This window comes from Ambystoma mexicanum, chromosome 6p (genome assembly GCF_040938575.1).
Source record: "Ambystoma mexicanum isolate Mex_15411 chromosome 6p, UKY_AmexF1_1, whole genome shotgun sequence".
NCBI lineage: Eukaryota > Metazoa > Chordata > Amphibia > Caudata > Ambystomatidae > Ambystoma > Ambystoma mexicanum.
The window spans coordinates 1,447,277,096-1,447,295,834 of record NC_090935.1 but is presented as its reverse complement, the minus strand read 5'-3'; the positions used below and the strand labels follow the sequence as shown (position 1 = coordinate 1,447,295,834).

The 18,739-nt window shown below is 45.6% G+C and overlaps 1 protein-coding gene across 3 annotated transcripts in view; it reads left to right on the top strand.

Moving 5' to 3' along the window:
• LOC138510500 (zinc finger protein 514-like) overlaps positions 1-18,739 on the top strand; it is a 255,115-nt gene that overhangs the window by 221,666 nt on the left and 14,710 nt on the right. For 2 of the 3 annotated variants that reach the window (XM_069626194.1, XM_069626196.1), the window contains exons 6-7: positions 8,491-8,601; positions 9,954-10,064. In XM_069626194.1, the coding sequence (XP_069482295.1) occupies positions 8,491-8,601; positions 9,954-10,064 (222 nt within the window). The remainder of the gene's footprint in view (positions 1-8,490; positions 8,602-9,953; positions 10,065-18,739) is intronic. The other variant, XM_069626195.1, reaches the window with a different exon arrangement.

Sequence of the window (18,739 nt, the reverse complement as noted above, 5' to 3'; positions counted from 1 at the left end):
GATGATCCATTTCATCAAAGAGCGGCTTTGTAAATATGTTATAGAGGGTTGGTGATACACAAGATCCCTGGGGTACACCGCACGTTATAGGGATCGGGTCAGCTGAGGCTGATGGAGACAAGACTCTCATGGTGCGGTTATTCAGGAAGGATTTGATCCATAATATGTCCTCTTTAGAGAAGTGAGCAGCAGAGTCTAGGTGGCTGCATAAGACTGTATGGTCGACTAAATCGAACGCTGCTGAGAGGTCTAGCAAGAGGAGTAAGGCTGCTTGGCCATTGTCCCTACATTGATCTATTTGGGCCTTGAGATCGATAAGGGCAGTCTCTGTTCCATGCTGGGGACGGAATCCAGATTGGCGGGTTCCGAGCAGGTGGTTGGATTCAAGGAAATTTTGTATTTGCATGTATGCCACTTTGTCTAAAATTTTTAGAAGAAAGGGCACAGTCGTGATAGGCCTAAAATTGGTGGGAATGGCAGGGTCGAGGGTTTGCTTCTTTAGGAGTGGCAGGACCCACGACTCTTTAAGATTTTTCGGTACAATGTCGGTAGTGAAGGATGAGTTGATGAGTTTAGTTATGAATGGCGATAGTTCTCTCGCAGCATCCTTGATTAATTGTGCAGGGCATTGGTCACCTTTACAGTTGGATGGTTTAAGTCCCAGGATCACTTTTTCGACTTCAATGGTAGATACCTTGGAGAAGCAGAAACGTGTTATTTGTTTAGATTTAAGTGGGGGCGCTGTGGTTAGAGCGTCCTGAGGTGTGAGAGATGCTTTTTTAAGGGCGATTTTAGTTTGTAAGTTGACTACTTTGTTGGTGAGGGCAAACTGAATGTCTGAGCACCATTTTTTGTCCTTGGTGCAGTTTTCTTGGGGAATGATGGGTGTTTCCAGCTCTTTCAAGATACTGAACAGTTCTCTGACACTTGATTTAGATTGGGATATTCTAGTATTGTATGTTTCCTGTTTGGCTAGTAGGATATCTTTTTTGTATTGGGATGATATCTTTGCAAGGTTTAGTTTGTTTTCTACTGTAGGAGTAAGTCTCCATTTGGATTCTAGTTTTCTTTTGGTTAACCTGAGATTTTTTAGGTGGGGGGTGAACCATGAGTTGAGATGTTTTTTCGGTTTACTAGTCCGTAATTTGAGCGGTGCTATGTGATCAAGGGCTGAGTTCATAATTTCATTGAATTGATCAACTAGCATATGAGGCTCCGTGTTAGCTGGGAGCGAGTTTAGTTGGGGTAGTATGATTGGCAACAATTTTTCCGTGGTTATTAGCTTTTTGTTCCTCGTGGGTATAGGAGGGGCAGGTGTGGGCTTGGCTGTGGCTAAGTTAGTATCTGCTGTAAATAGAAGTAGAAAGTGGTCCGTCCAGATCTGGGGAACAGTGTCTGTAATGGTTACTCCACAGTTGTGATCAGCTATCCAGTCAAGGATGCGACCTTTATTATGAGTGGGACAGGTGACTCTTTGGGCAAAGCCCAGCTCTTTTAGGATCAGAGCTGTAGCTGTGGACTGGGTGTCTTTAATATCATTGTAGCCTAGGTTGAAGTCTCCTAGCACTATAGTTTGGGAGGTGTTTTTCAAATTGTTGGACAGGGTGGTGGAGAGGTCCTCAACAAAGGTTCCAATAGGGAGCTGGCGGTGGCTATTTTGACCGAGAGGCATTCACAAGATTTCGTGATGAGGGATGTGGAGACTCTTATGTCGAGACTGATCTTGGCAATAATGGCTAGACCCCCGCCTCTGGAGGTGTGTCTGTCAGCTCGTATGATGGTATAATTGTCGGGAACTGCTAAGGAGAGGGCGGGACCCGCTGCATCGTGAAGCCATGATTCTGATATGGCTAGGAAGTCTAGGTGGTGTCCGAGAATAATATCTGAGATTTCTGTAGCATGAGCGACTAGGGACCTAGCATTTATGAGTGCACCTTTGAGGTGATGTTTAGTGAGCATGGTGCATGCTATAATGGTAGGTTTGGAGCATTTTTGTGTGGGTCCTTTAGGGATATGAGCTTTCCTAGTGTGTTCTGCAGTGTTTTTCGGCTGTATGTTCATTTTTAGGAAGTTGATTTGTTCAATTTGCTTTGCTGGTAGTTCGTACAATTTTGGTAGGCGAGCACGAAGTTTGAGGTTTCTGTCTGTGGTACTACAGGCCCTGTATGTGGTAGTATCATCTTGATATTGGTTTACTGTAGGTCCCATGGTATGTTGAGAAATAGGCATGGTCAGGTGGGAGAGTGATAATACCACTAATATGATGAGGGAGGCAGCGTAGAGAGGTAACTTAGCTGTCCTATCTAGTGCAGTGATACTTAGTATGTTTGGTTTAGGAGAGTACATGCTAGCTGACTAAGTTAGGTGCGCAGATAGCAGCACAGTTAGATATAGCTTTCGCTATTAACCTGAGGATAGGGAGTTGCGGCATGCGAATCGAGGCACAGCTAGATTCAGCTTTAAACTAAAGGTATGCAGTTGTAGAATGCAACTAAAAACATAGCTAGGTTCTAAGTTCTATTTTAGCGACTAGAAACATATCACTAAATGCAATTTTAACCTACAATTGAATGGTCTGTAAGCGACCTTAAGGCACAACACAATTGAATGGTCTGTAAGCGACCTTAAGGCACAACACAATTGAATGGTCTGTAAGCGACCTTACGGCACAACACAATTAGGGTTACTGCGGCAGGGTCAATTAAGAAATAACCCCAGAGAGGGCTGACCTAGTGCGGCTTGGAGAGTGTGCATAGCAGGCCAGCAGCATCGTAGCAGGATCCTATAAATGGCTGCAGAAGGCTCAGGTCTATAGACTATAATCTCGGGCAACACACAAGACATTGATCATGGGGGACCATAGCAAGATGAGGTAACAATAGGTGCAGCCACCTAGGTTCAAGAGTTAGCGAGTGTCATAGTGTAAGGCTAGTGGTAAAGGCAGTACAGAAGTTCAATGGAGAGCATGTGGATCAGGTTGGGTAGAGAGGTAGGTGCGGCCAAGCATGCAGAGCATAAAAATGATGGTAAAGTGTTTACAGTAGAGAGTGATGCAACGTTGCAAATCTAAACCTACGGGCAGCGTTGTCGATAGAATGACTGCGAAGGGGGGGAGGACAGAGGTATGTGTGGAGTTGCGCTTGATGCTGTGCATGGATTAGGAGCAAGGGGAGCAACATATGCAGTGCGAAGTATCTTTGGGCACAGATACATCATGCAATAAGGCATGAGTGCACGAGAATGGCATTAAGAAGCTTGTGGTAACAAAGCCTTTTCAAGAATCAAAGCAGTTCAATTTATCCACGGGCTGCGTAAGCGAAGTGGCGTTTACCGTTGTAGTTGGTCTGGAATCCGGCAGGGGGTCCGGGCGAATTGCGAGGAAGGCTGAGGATAGGTGAAGACAGGTATTGGCCTTATTATCCTGGGCCTTGCTGGGAGTGGGCCGGCTTCGCCTACCGGCTGGCGATAGGCTGCTTAAGGTGGCTCAATGGCCAATCGGATGCGAGGACAGTCGGCTGTGCTCAGTTAGGCACTGGGTTTCCTTGAGACATGGCGAGCGGCCATCTTGGAAGTGTAAAAACCTTGTGGTGGCTGATGGTGGCAGGGGCAAACACAGCAGCTGTTGGCATCAATTTTAAAACATGCAGGCTGTGTAGATATTCTTGCAGGTCGGCGGATCAGTGGTGCAATTAGCAGCGAGGAAAAACGAATCTCGCACGGAATAATGATGCTTACCCGAATTCGAGGGCAATTCAGGATGGATCCAGGAAAGGGAGACCACTGCTCCTGCAGGGTCCGGGGGAGCTCCACCTCAGCCCCCCCAGTGACTAACATCATTATGCGGTAAGTAAGAACTAAAGTGTCTAAAAACCCTTAAGCAATCGCTGGCTCCCCTTCTGACCCTAGCTTAATGTCATCCTCTTTAGGGAAGACCCAGCCTCCTGGAGTCACGTCAGGTGAGGAGCCAATCAGGAAGGAACATCCACACAGCCCGCAGAGTTGAACTATGCTGCAGCACACATTGGGAAGAGACACGCTCTGAGAGAACTCCAGATGCGGCATTGTACCCCGGAGGTCCACACTTGGAGAGTGCTGTGCTGCCCGGCAGGTGAGAAACCAGAGCCATAGCGTGTGGCAGCCCGAGCAAGAATAGAGTACCTCAGTGGGTCGAGAGCCTGGAGAAGGAACCACCCATAAGCTCCTGCACCGAGCAAACAGGAAACAGGAGAAGATGCCCATCATTGAGGAGTCATGGAGGCGGCTAAGCAACGAGGCAAGGGACAGTCTGGGTAAATAGCCTCATGCACAAATAGGTTGCTGTGTCCTGCATGTCATGTTTGCGGGACACAACCTATTTGTGCATGGAGCGTGCAGTTAAAGTACAGCTCAATGTACTGAGCTGCTAGTGTTTGCTTAGATATGTCATCCAAAGCACTGCATTTTTCAGTGTTTTGGTGCCGATATATTTAAACTAGAGGTGCTCTGCCCCCCTCTCTCCCCCTCTGGCGCCTTTGACGCCCAGCCTCCCTCCTCCCCTGGTGACTGCTGCGTGTTGAACTCAGCGGCTTGGTCGCTTTTAGGGATACTCCACCGAGGGCTTGCTTTGTTCCCAACTCCCCTCCCCCTTTTGGGGAATTTGAAAGTTGGACAGTATACCAGCAAACTTGGAGAAATGTGGAACGGAATGACAGCAGACCCATATCTTTAGGGCATACAATGATCCCAATTCAAAGTTTTACGGTACCATCACTTACACAAATTCAGCACACAACTTCATCAGTCTATGTCAGTTAATAAACTTCAAACGCCTTAGGAATTGTAGAATTGGATCGTATACCATCAAAGTTGGATGCATGTGGAACAGAATGCCACCAGACTCTTATGAAGCGTTACACGAAATCATCACTGATGGATAACTTCATCAGTGAAGGAACTCCAGTTAATGGATTTCAAACGCTTTAGGAATTGCAGTTTGGACTGTATGCCATTAAAGTGAGCTAAATGTGGAATGGGATTACACCAGAGCCATGTCTGTAGGACATACGATGACCCCAATTTCAAGCGTTACAAAAATCATTTCATAAAAACATTACACAAAATCGTAACTTGTGATTTTTATATTATATGGTGGACAAACAGCGCTATCCAGGTGTGCAGGTCCCTGCACCCTGCTGGCTGCGGTCAAAGCGGTGCACCTAAAAGGGACCTGCGCCCAAGGTGCTATGCTGAAACAGCCAGTGCCAAAAGCGCTGCACCGGAATGTCTGGTTTAGCTTATCGGAAGCCGAGGATTTGGTCAGATGGAGAGGAGCTTGCAGTGTCGGACTGAGAACACACACATCATGGACTTGAATCATAAAATTAGGGAAAAGGCTGACCCGTACAGCATGTGCCTCCCTATTCATTGTTGCGCAGCCTACAACCTGAAGTGAAAACACCTGCAGTCAAGCGAGAGGACTCAATGAGCTGTCTAATCACCAGAGACAAGCACCGGGTTTGAGTACAGGCGAGCACTGCCCAAGGAGCTGCAGAGTCCACAGAGTGGTTGGGGCCCCATGGAGGTGTTGAGGAGCGTGGGTGCTGCTCAGTCTGTGATGAGTATGGCACCCCTGTGCCTCTCGCCATAGGGTATGTGCAGAGCTGATTGTGTGGGAAAAAGAGGGCCTTCTTGGCTAGTGAGACTTCACCCCATTGCAATAATCGGTAAATGCACTGGCCCAAAGGACATCTCTTTGGCTAACAGGCACACCTTGGTATTATTTCAGCATCAGAGGAGTGTGTGCCACCTAAAGTGAATTAAGCTAGGAGCAATAACCTTACAGATATCCCGTCTAGACCAAGCAGAGTGAGGACATGGTCCCCAATAGAGGTTATCCGCTGGCATCTAGTTGTGGCTACCTACGTGCAGCTGCATGTTTTCCCCAGCGAGGTAGAGGAACAAGGAGACTGTCTTCATCCTTATTTTTTGTTGTCCCTTTGCAGGTTCACAGTGAGGATTCTCAGATTGGAGAGTCCTTCTGACTAACGGCCTCATCAGGGGTTGGGCGGTATGCCAGCAGTATTACTGCTGGGCTACCGCTGGGGCTAATAGCGTTACCACCAAACCCCCCGGTGCTATAAGCGCCGGATCACGGGTTTGGCAGAATAGTAATTCCCCATTCCCCATCGGGCCCATTCGGGAATTCCCCATTCCCGTGTAATAATTGCGCCGAAAATCATCCAATTCCTGGTGCATTTACCCCCAGCTCAGAGAGTGAATACTTAAGGAAGATTCTGTATCCTAACAAGGGCAACAGTTGGATTGCGTTAGGACTACTTTGTGAGTTACATTACTGAGTTTAAAGTTAATGGGCCCCAATACAGATTGTAGGGGTTTAGTTAACAGAAAACATGTATGCTCATATGGCATCAACTGAGCATAGGGCTGATAAGAGTTAGTGCAAGGGGTTGAACCCTGATAGGGCAGGAAGATATTTATATGCTTGTGTGTTGCTGGTCAATAGTCCTATGCAGCCCTAATAGTTTGAGTGGGGCTGACTCGTGTGGAATGCTGCTATCGGTAGATTTTAGTTTTTATGTATTAGTATTTTTGTGGTATCTGTTTTTGTCCTGAGCCATAGTTTGGGAAAAGGAGGGGAAGGGGAGGGGGAGATGGTCGGGGAGAACTCGCCGCAAGTGCCAATATATGTAATTGAGTTGACCTATGGGTGTGCTTTACTTAGCAGGAAGGAAATGATGCAACAAGGTGCTCTATGTTCTCTAGTAGTTCTGAAATGGCCTCAGTGAGGGTGGGCACCATAAATGTCCAGGGTTTGATCTGCTCTTTGAAGAGAGCAGCCATTGTGGCCAGACTATCTAATTTAAAGTCACATATAACTATGATCCAGAAAAAACATCTGATATGGAATAATGAATGGTGGCTTCGCTCCTCATTATTCCTCTCAGCATTTATTTCTTTCCACTGTTAAACCAGATCGCAGATTTATATATATATAATTATGGATCTTCTCTTTTCTCTACAAGAGTTTTACAGGGAAGAAGATGGAAGAATCTTGCCTTTGAAGAGTTTATTGGGGAAAAGGTGCAGGCCACAAATGTAGTGATATGTGGCACGACTCAAGGCTATGAGGAAAAGCCTCTTAGCCTTGAGTTGTGCCCCATATCGCTACATTTGTTATGTCGCGGAGGTCCTTGCCAGAGCTAATGCACTTTGCTGAAGCAGAACTCATTTTGGGTGGTGACTTGAATGCAATCCTGGATCCTAATTTGGATTGGTTTCGGATTAAATTTGAAACAAGGAGAACGTGTAACTGGGGAAGATGACCAACTTTTCTGCATATCCAGTGAACATCTTGCCGCAATATTCCCCCCCAGCCGAAAATGCTGGTGTTTAAAATGCACTTTTAAACGTATATATTTGTGGAGGGAGGGTTGGGGTAATACTTTAAGATAAGGGGAGTATGGGTGAGTTGCGAGAGGGTCTCCCCCGCATAAAATGCGTCCAAAGGTGCATTTTTCTGGGTTGCAGGGTTTTTTCAGACAACTTTATCACCCTTTTCTGTACATGTTTAGAGGCTGATGCGGGACAAAGAGAAACTACAAATGTTTGCTGCGTCCATGAAACTTATACAAGATTAGACTATCTTTTGTTTAGTCCTTTTCTTCGGGAATCGAAGGTTGGCCGCGGATCGTATCGCACTGTGCCCATACTGTGCCAGCATCCCTAGAAATGCTCTTCCTCTGAAGCAACTAAAGCACTGCTGTATACAGTACCTTATCTGCAGAGTAGATTTATCAGGATACCAGAGATTAAGGCTGCTATTACACCCAGAGGTTTAGGGCTGGAGCGACCTTCACCCGGTAGTACTTCCCTAGTCCGATCCTATCACATAAGCTCCAAGACACCTCCATTTTTGACAATACCCAGATATTCCAGGTGTACCTCCTTAAATTTAAATGAATGAATTATTGGCAAGTAGTTACTCTTTGCTGTACATCCTCAGGCTCTTTGGTTGTGGAAAAGGTGTGAGAAAATAATTGGAAGCACAAGAGCCAAAGGATGAAACATGGACAATGAGTAGTTGGCAGTTACAAGCAATTGAGGTTCTGCTGATTGCAGTGCAGGTGCTTATCCCATCATGCCAAAATGCAGGACTAACATTCACTGGCGTGGCTGAATGTTTGCTATGACGTACCCGTGTTTGAGATATTAAACCAGGTAAGTAGCCCTTTAAAGCGGATTCAGCAACTGCTGGAGAAGCTGGGCCTAAAGTAGATTGACACTTTTCTGTCCTTCACAGCGAAAGGTTGATGCTTTAACCAAAAGCATCTTAACATTAGGTTACATCCTAACATCATCTGTGCAGAAAATGGAAATAACATCATTTAAAGCGAGCATGTGTTATCCTGTGTGCAGACTCTTGTACATTTGAAATGATGGTTTCAAATGTTACTCACATGAACTTCATCCAACAGTTCTTTTCTCCTTCAGCAGAATTTCCTTTTGTTGTTACGGAATGTGCGAGAAATGAAGAGGAGCCATCCATGAAGATTTTAAGTCATCCAACCAAAGGAGGTGAAGGCAGCCTGGCCCCCACATCAGGTACAACAAGCCTCTTTATTCCCCAACATGGAGGAGCTTTCAAACGGGTTCCTTTAGACGTCTTACATTGTTGCCCAACGCCTCTTTCTCACTGAACCCAGACAGATGCTTTTGTTCCCTTTTCAAATTGCTCTGTTGCAGAGAGAAGTATAATGACTTTTTTCCTGATTTTAGGAGACATGGGTTCTTGTTCCTACTTCTGCCCACTTGATTACAATAATTGTATAGGTTTCTGGGAAAATCCCCTTTACCTCCTGTTCCTCAAATTGTAAATCTGCTGTGTAATGGATATCTAAAGTCTGTGGAAAGCAGTACTGTCCAGTGTTCCTCTCACGCCATCATATCAGGGATTAATACATAATAAAAGTGTGATTCCAGTGCAAATGGCATAAGCTGTGTTTGCCATCGGGGCAGTTTGGTATTAAGGCTGAAGTGCCCTACTTTCATAGGAATGTGCATACTCCTGTTTTCACATGTGGCTCTCTTGGCTCTCTTTGCCCCTATGCAATCATGGAATCTGTACAGCTTGCATATGTTTTTGTATGACCAAACAATGCGCATGAGAGAGAAAACGCACCCTTCAAACAAGTGCTGAATGTCTGCAATCTTGGGTTTGGCTGACATTTTGCACGTACCACCAGGGGACACTTTGGGAGGGGCCAGGAATGGTCCCTGGCACCCCTGAGGACTCCTCACCTACAAAAACATACATCCACAATGGGGATGGAAGATGTAGTTATAGGCATTTCTAGTCTACTGGCTGACCTACAAAGTATTTTTTGCAAGTGCCATCTGCTCTCAGACCCTTAAGGGAATATTGGTGCTGCCAAAGGATGCATTCAGTGCCTGCCCTGCCCTATCCTAGGTGTGGGTATTCAGGCCTTCGTGAAGGTTTCGGAAGTATACCAGTCCCTGCAGTACATTCCAGGGCACAGATGCTCACTGTGAACGCCTAGCCACCACAATTATTTTAGGAGAGAGAGTGAGAGAGAGACCATGTTTGTTCGAGGTGATGATATAATAGTTTTGTGGCAAGTGCTTTGCTCCTCCTTTGATAGATGTCCATTACATATCCAATTCCAGAAACGGACATGTTAATATGTTCCATCCATTTTATCAAGTATTTGATAGCGCGCTTAATACACTGCAAACTTCATATACGCCCAATCTGGTTCTTCACAATGTCCTTGTAAGTTTGTAAAAAGCCATTGGGTGTGTCTGGCCATGCCAGCATTTATGAGGACCCTTCTTTTGAATTTTCAAACAATTGCATTGTGAAGCACATTGGTCAAATACTAGATGGGATGTTGTATGGCAGAATATTTCAATTCAATTTCTTTTTTAACAAACAGGACCGGTGGTTGTCCCAAGCGTTGTTTCAATGCACATTAAAGAAGAGGAAGAGATATTTTCCATGGACCATCAGGAGAGTGTCATAGTAGAAAGCATCAGTAGTCCAACAGGTGAGTTATTGATGCTACTCCTTAAAATTGAACTTGCCGAAGTATGCCATCCTGTACAGATAAGAGGTGCTCAGGGTTTGGTGTATGTGCCATTTGCCCAGTCTCACGGTGCGAGGGCAGTCCCATATTGTTTGATCCTTTCCTGTTTTTCTTGGTTGGTATAAACACACAGTTGTTTTGTTTGTTGGTGCTTAGACACAGGTCATCTGTTTAAATCATTATGTTTGAATGACAGGCCAAGGAGCACAGGTATCCTACATACCCTGCAATATTATGCCAGCTATTGACAATGTCTTTCTTTCAGTGTGTTCCTAGCCAAGACCTATGGGTTTCCTTATGGATGGCTCCAACCAACTGAATTTCATCAGCGGGTGCCGTTCAACAGCTGAACTCTCTGCTTGTCTAGGAAATCTTAAAGGCTGGGCATCGCCCCGTAATATCTACCCATTTAATAATCCACATGCATTCTTCTCGAAACACAGATCACATCACCCTCTCCTTGGGCCCTTCCCCTCTGCCCAGTGGGCCCGCTTGCAGCTCTGGTGCTCAGGAAGAGCAGAGCACTTACTTAAAAAAAAATCCATGCTGCTGTCAGTGGTTTAGTGCCTGTATGCACCACACGCTTGTTCCTGAGATTGCTAAGCAACCAAGCTGTGTTGGAACACAGAATCAAATTCAGCCCTATGCAGCCCAAGGAATTGGAACACATGGGATGTTGCACCACCCAGAGAGAACACTATAATCGAGGGTGTGTGTGTGGTGACAATATTGGCATATGTTGGTGCAGCTTCATGAAAATGATTTATGATGGCATTGCGGCCCTATATTCTGGGCTCAACGTTATGAGAATTATATACAGTATCAATGCTGGCCTATATTCTGTGCGGACCTTCCAGAGAATAGGTTACAATGGCAATGCTGACATTTATGTGGATGAAGGCATCAATAACATAACCTGACATCTATTGCATCTACTGGATTATTTTCTGTCACCCTAGAGTACCAATTGTAAATTGTATGACATCTTGCAAATATGCTTCGGGGAGGAGAGGTTAATGCCCCTTCACTGAAAATATTCTCCAGCCCTCACTGACTTTGAATTGTTTACAATGTCTGTGCCCCCTCAAGAACCACCTGCCCCAGCATGGAAAGTTGCCTCTGCTACTGATGAGGGCATTCACAAGGTTCTACACACATTGCAGCATAAACCCTCTTTTGAGATCCATTGGCTGCTATTAACAGGCTGGGAACAGTGCAAAAACATTTAGCGCATGTTCCCACGGTTTGGGGTACTGCTGGGGCTTAATTTCCTGGAACTTGAGCTAACCGTCTTGATCAAAGTGAGGGTCAAAGGCAATTTGGCACCACTAGCACCTTCGACTGCAGGCACTAATGCTAATATCAACCGTACCCGGGTTGGAGAACCGTCCGTTCCATAGCAGTTGTGAATTTAAAATAAATATATATATGAAAGCTGCAGTTTTACTGCAGCTATTGCAAGGAAGAGAAGTGGGTTTAGTGGCACAAACGGGAGAGAGATTCCACTGGGACAAGTCCGGCAATGAAGGGGCCTGGGAGCTCACGGGAGCAAACGCTGACTGAGTCCCACCAAAAGGATCTTTGGAATTGCAGATGGCTATTGGCCATTTCATGCCCACATTTCGAGGATCCTGATTCACTGAGCCAAGTGTTCCAGTCTGGGTGCTGATGATCTACTTTTAAAAAGCCTGTGTTGCCCCATCCTTTGACTCTTGTTCTATTCATCTGTAGCCAAGACTACCTTTAGAGTACCTAACAAAAACGGCAGCATAAACCTATCGGGGAATAAACAAAACATCAATGTTTCTGTTGGTAATTTCAATAGTCGCTTAAGCATTTACTGCTTGCCAAACCACTTTCTTTTACAATTTCAGTGTAGTACAAACATACTCCAATCTCAAAATGATCTTCTCTAGGTATGTCAATTCCTTTGCAGTCCATCACAGTTTCACAGAGTTTCTGGATTGCCACTGCATTGTATAGTTGGAGGTCAAATTTCTAATCCGCAAGTAGTCCTAGTTACAGAAACAATGACAGTGGGTTATTCCTACAAACCCCTTCATATGTCAGCTGAAAGCATCCTATAACTAGCAAAACAAGAGGTCCATTTTACTATCTTTGATGCACCAACAAAATCCCCATATATGCAACTCAGTATGCTCACTTTAGAGTGGGGCGTCTCTCACTCCTGCCCACTCACCAATATTATATGTGACATCTTCCGAATTGCTTTGAGTAAGCGCATGAGCTTGGGCCCATTAGGGCTTCTTAGGCATACCTTGGTGCACTGTGATAGGCCTGTTACACGTATGATTAGGATAGTCCTAGATTTTGAACCTCATCAAGGTACATGTCTAGCGGGTGTAGAAAGAGAAGGTCCATTGGCTCTGCTTAACTTTTAAATGGAAAGGCAGTGGAACTATATGTTCTCTCGTGTGAGAGTGGACTGGGTTACGGATATTTGACTGTGAGTTTACTTACAGAAGAGTATGACGACAAAGACTCATGGTTTGGGCTGGGTGATGAACTTGGTTGATCCTAGGGTCAGGACCCAGAGGAGGTTGGCAGAGGATCCTCAAACCATCCCATTCCATCATCAGCTTCGGTGCTGGCCACCATAATAAGGGTACCTGGGTCTGACTCCCGCCCCCATGAAGGAATAACATAGAACTCTGAAACCCTAAACACAATGGAATACCACCAATTAGGAGTTCCCTACCACCTAATCGTAACCCTAATGAGCCATGTAATGTTGCCTCAGCACCTCAGTGCTGGTCACCCTAAATAGGGCCTTGGGGTGCATAACCAGAGGTCCCTAGTTTCCCCCAATGAGACACCAAACCATAGATGTCCAGGGACCTTGTCCACCAGGAGAAGGGGGCCCATCAGATGTAATATGCAGTCTTTAATACCATCAAGGAGAGTAGCTGCTGCAAAAGAGCTAAGCGACCAGCCATTTGACGGAACCAATGCCGGAATATGGACCAAACCATGTCAAGGACTTCCATGTGACCGTTTTGTGATCGAGGTAGCAAAATGAAGCCTCTCTGAGGTGCTGGAGTCTTTGGCCTGCAGAGTAGGAAGGTGCAATTGTTGGGCACTGCTTCTATTCTCGAATACACAGTCTGTTTACATGAATGCCCAGTCCTCCAATTTTTGAACTACAACAGCGGGAGTCCTTTCAGTCGGATCGCACTCAGGCGATTTGGCACTGCACAGCAGTCTAGAGGCACACAGACGCGAGACCAGCAACACTTCCCTGCGCCAACAAACTTTGAGAACAAAGGTGGAAGCCAGCCTCTATAAAGGCTCGGCCCATGCACTGATTCAATATAGAGACTCCTGGCAAAAGTATCATACCGATCCCAAGAGACAAATCCTCAACTACCATTACAAGAAACCGGTGCGGCAAGGTGGTCCTATTTAAGGAACCAATGAGGTCAGAGGCAGGAGAGAGGAAGAAGAGTACTGCATATTGGAGCGGCAAGGAGGGAGAAATTTGAGATCCTGACCCAAACAACCAATTCAAAAAAAGAAGTGTGGGTCACTTCAAACTTCAACATCGTTGAGTGACACTAACAATGCCAAAGCAAAGTGTATTCTGGGGGAGAGAGAGGGGATTACTGAAAGACTGCGGTTTGACAATGAAAACTTTATTGCCACTGTGACAACTTTCCCTAAACCTCTAGCTTTGCATTCTTTAATAGTTGTGAAACTATACCTGACTGAGTTGTCTTTTGATCCCCTGGGTTGTGACCGTAGCATTTCCCAACTATCACAAACTATTTTTCTACACAATTCTGTGTACTTTTTTTTCTTTTTTACATGGCATGCGGTGGTCAAATACAGTATGAAATAATGCGTTCAAATACCAGAACCCGATCCCAAAGAATCCATAATGCCTGTTTTGTTTTTTAAGATGTGTCAAAAGGAGCAGACCCCAGTTTTGGTAGCTTGAAGCATAGCTAGCAATGAGCACATTAGAGTTCCAAATGTACTCCCAAATGATGGTTGAATCAGGCTAATCATAGGTGTCAGTGCTCCAGCGTTCCTTAAATCCATTGAGGGTTGGATAAATGTTTTAAAAAACTAGCCTTCAATACAAACGCCATTTAGAGCCTTCTCCTATGAGGTGTTGACCCTTCCACCTTGGCATTTCACTAGCCTCATGAAGTTGCCTTCTCCGTCCACATTCAAATAAATTCAGAAGCTTGGCATAAAACATGCAAACTAATCCTCACTATAAATTCAAACCAACCATCACTTCCATTGTTGCAACCACCGCCATGTCCATAATCTCACACTCTTCTCAAAGACAAAAACATACTCCTATTTGTGGGGGCCCTGCCACTCATCTCACTGCATCTGACATAGTTAAACTACAGAAGGAGCAGTAGTTAAGGCTGCTCAGTGGTGTGTTTTTTTTCAATCTCAAAGACAGGCTCGTCGTTTAGTTCAGGGCCTGTTTCTAATTTGGCAATCACTGTCTACTCTGTGAATGTAGATGTCTGTTTACTAGTGGTGGCTGCAGACCCCTGACGCTTAAATACTTGTCAAGTGAGGGGAACACGGGCATGTACAGCACAGAGTTTGGCTATTCAAAAAGCTGTACCTGCTTCGCTTAGAGTTGCAGTAGCACTGGGAAGCATGATTCTGCTCTGAAAGCTGCCATCTCCTAGTCTAACTTTCCACTGCCACCAGCCTGTGGTAGCAGTCAAGATGGTCCCTGCTTGAACATGTTTTGGTTGCAAGGCCCCCTCCCTGCTAGAGTGGAGAAACTGCTACCACTATGAGGATTTCCACATTCACACTGAATGGTGGTAGGACAGGATTTGGGAGACTTCACCTCCTCGTAGACCATTCCCCTCTGCTTTCCCAGATTAGACACACAATTTAGATCATCCACAGAACATGGCAGGCAGTCCACATTAGACGGGAGAAGGCCCATTTGATGAGAGCTGGTTAAAGGGAGTGGCTCCAATACTAGAAACCATTGAATAGGATTAGAGTCCTTTTAGTTGGCAAACTATACCAGTTAACCGTGAAAAGGAACACATTCAAAGTTTGGGCCAAACAAATAATAAAACAGAGTCACTATCATGCGAAGATTTCATACATTTGTTTTCAATCGTGGAAATGACTTACTGACGAGGAAACTGCTTAATTCAATAAGAGAATGTCACCCTTTCCATTTCTAGAAAACCACTCCTAAACCTCTGTCTGCCTCGTCAGTTTGTAATTTGAAATCAAGCATCACCAACAGTGTCTCTGTACAGAGGGGATGTTCCAAAGCAAAGTCCTTGTCGGCTTTATCAGCCCATATTGTGCTTGAAGTTTATTTATTAAATAGTGAAGAACAGCTGCACATACTGCCATAAGTGAAATAAACCGCTGTCACAACCCCACTAAGTCCAGAAAGTCTTTGGTTTGGTTTGTTTGTTATGGGGTAGTCTTTGTTTTGAATAGCTTCTAGTTTCGACATCTGGGCTGAATTTTTCCACTGGGTACTACATATCCCAAGTTCAAGACAGATACTCTAGCCAACACACATTTTCCTGGATTGGCTCTCAAAGTATGATTATAAAGGTCAGAACGTTCAGAAACAGATGTGTTAAATGTCCTTTCTTAATGGAATTAAATATAACTGTCTGATCTTCTTGGGCATCAGCATAGGTTTGGCAGAATCCTAATGTTTTATCCACGAGATGCTGGAGTTGTCAAAAAAGCTGTCCTTTTTCAATCATATATTTGAAGCAGGAGTGACTTAGTTCCCCCACCTTGTTTCAGGGACTTTTAATGGGGTGACTCATGGGGCATTGTGCCTCCCTAAACCAGTCGATGATGGACCAAGGCACCATGGGGAGGATCTCTTTGTTACTCGCAATTGCATTACTCATGCAGCTTGAACTACACCAGGGAAGCAAAGCAGCGCAGGTCCACTCCCAGACTCTTGACAACTGCACACCTGCGTTGGAACACTCATTTTCCAAATCCAAGGTGGCAGGCAAAGATCTTAAAGCAGAGGACTGCCTGTTGTGTCAGTTATTTGCAGTAACTCCTGCAATAAAGAGTCTATTAAACAGGAACCAGACCGCTATCGAATTTCAAACCAATGCCCAAGTGGACAAACACAAGCAAAGATCAACTCCAGGGGAGGAATAAGTGGGTATTTAAACCTGCCAGGGACACAGAGTGTGGGTGAAAGGCAGGAGCTCCCCGGTTAAGCAACTCTTTCAGAGGGCCATAGGGCTAGACAGATCTGTGAGGAAACAATCTGGCCCGTCTACTGTTACAGGCCATTCATCTGGGGGCAGTCCAGAGGCCTCCCAGCTTCTCGTCAGTGCATCCACGGAGGGCCCTTTGTCTTTAAAAATCCATCTGGCTGAGGACTCGTTAAAGTCTCTGACACAGACTTGAACACTGGATTTCACCTTGAGGGCTCATGGACTTCACAGAACTTGCTCTGAGGTCCATACCACTCTACCGGGCCTCGCTCCAAGGGTTTGTCAGTCCCTAAAGAAAGGGATAAGGGCAAACCAAAGCAGTCCTATACTGTGTCACAAGCCATATCACAGAAAATGGAGGTCCGCCATGAGGGGAACTTGGGCGACATCTTGACCTCCATAAAATACAGACTATTGCCTGTCTTGTCCCCACAATACTCTGACAACTCGCCACAAGATTCCGTGCAAAAGCCTGATGCAACCAAAGCAACCCAGCCCAATCAGACTCCTACCTACGATGCACATGGGGTCCTTTACACTGCGTGTGAATTGGCCTGTTATGACTACATGAACGCAGACAATGCAGTACCAGACTTTCTGTCAAGAGCTGGCCTTTCCAGACTCTTGTGGCACATTCGTTCGGCAAAGTAGGACCTGCCTTCTCAGGAAGGAACCTTGTTAGCTTGTGACAACAACTAACGTGGTGTAACCCAAGTATATGGGTAAAAACCTTGTCCTACCGGAGAGGGAAAAACTCAACTTCTTCTCCATGGGTGCAGCAGCCAAATAGCAGATGAAATACTGGAGGAGGCAGCAGAACGGAATTCAAAGGAAAAGCTGAAGAATAACAATCCAGCAGAGCTCAATAGCCAGGGGCAACCAGAGGCTGGGGACGAGGGAAATCAAGGAGGAGGTAGCAGGAGGGATAGGCAGACTTTAAGGAACAAAGCGGCAACAAAACTTGGCAAATGTAAGGCACATCGGCTCCCTGAACTGCCGCAGAGAAACCTGCTGATGAGTGCAGAGCAGTCCAAGAACCGGAACCAGAAATCCAGCTAGGTTCTAGGGAAAGCACCATCTTTGAAGGGACTGCTTCAAGAAACCGCTCTGACATCTTGGAATGGGTTAGGGCTGTGAATGCTGCAGAGTGGTTCTGTTCCTCCTCCAATGGAGGGAAAAGCGGTGCATGACACTTCCTCCACATCTATGCGCTTCACAGATCTGTGGGTAAACCACCTCCATCATCCATATTAGTACCCAATTAGACTCTTAACTGGACCTCACCCTCTTTGGCTACCTGACTCCAGCTTCTGCACCTACTCGGTCCCAGACAGCTTGCAAAGGTCTCATCATTTTTTTTTGTGTGCCCAATTTCAATCTGTCATGGAGTCATCTGCAATGACATCAAACTTTAAAAGCCTCATTAAGGAACTTCTCCCTGCTGCTGCTCCAGTTCCTCCACCACCACCACCCCCACCACAGCTAGTTCATTTTGATGAACCAGCTGCTCTGGCCCTTGCGCCTCTAACACTTCCGCCTCTAGGAACATTACCAGCCCCAGTCACCTTACCAAGGTTCATTCTCCTCTATTGTGACTCGTGTGATAGATTGGGACATAGCCGAATACAGGAACTGTTGAGACTCCTCAAACATAGAGGAGGATATGCCATCCTCGTCTCAAGCCTTTCACAAAAGGATGAGAGCGGTGGGTGAATGTGTAGGTCTTCTCACACCCATCAGTTCCCCTCTCCTCCCATTTCAGAACCTGGGGTCTTGTTGGGCATTATAGTGCTCAATGCAGCAGATAGTTTAAGGATTCAGCAGTGAAGGTCTGGAGTAAGCTGTATTTGGCCACTCCAACTAATATAAAGCTGGACTTGTGGTACATGAATTTGCCTTCAGATTCAGTTAACCTCTTGGTGCACCCTTCACCTTCTTTCTCTGTAGTTGCCTCTGCATCTCTTTTTCATAAGGGATCCTCTAGTACTACCTCTACTTCATCTTCCAATCCTCCTGCTAAGGAGGAAAGACTTCTAGATTGCCTGGCAAGAAGGTACATGCAAACTCTGCGCTCCATCTGAGACAGGGGAATGCTGATCCGCTACTTGAAACTGCCAATCAGCGACTCTAGAAGGGGTTGGCTGATTTTCAAAATGACCTTCCACCACACAAGCAGTGGCTTTTCACTCAGGCCTAGCTAATCTAGGACAACAGCACAAGATCTACCAGAGTCCTTAGCACACCATATTGATACTGCAGCCACGGGCATGTGCATAGGAGTGAATATGCAAAGACGGGTGTGGATACTTTCTTCGAATATTGCTTAGGATGTGCAAGAATAAATTATAGTTTTGCCCTTGAAAGAGTCGGAGCTCTTACACAGCTCTTATGATGAGTTCCTGACGAAGAAGA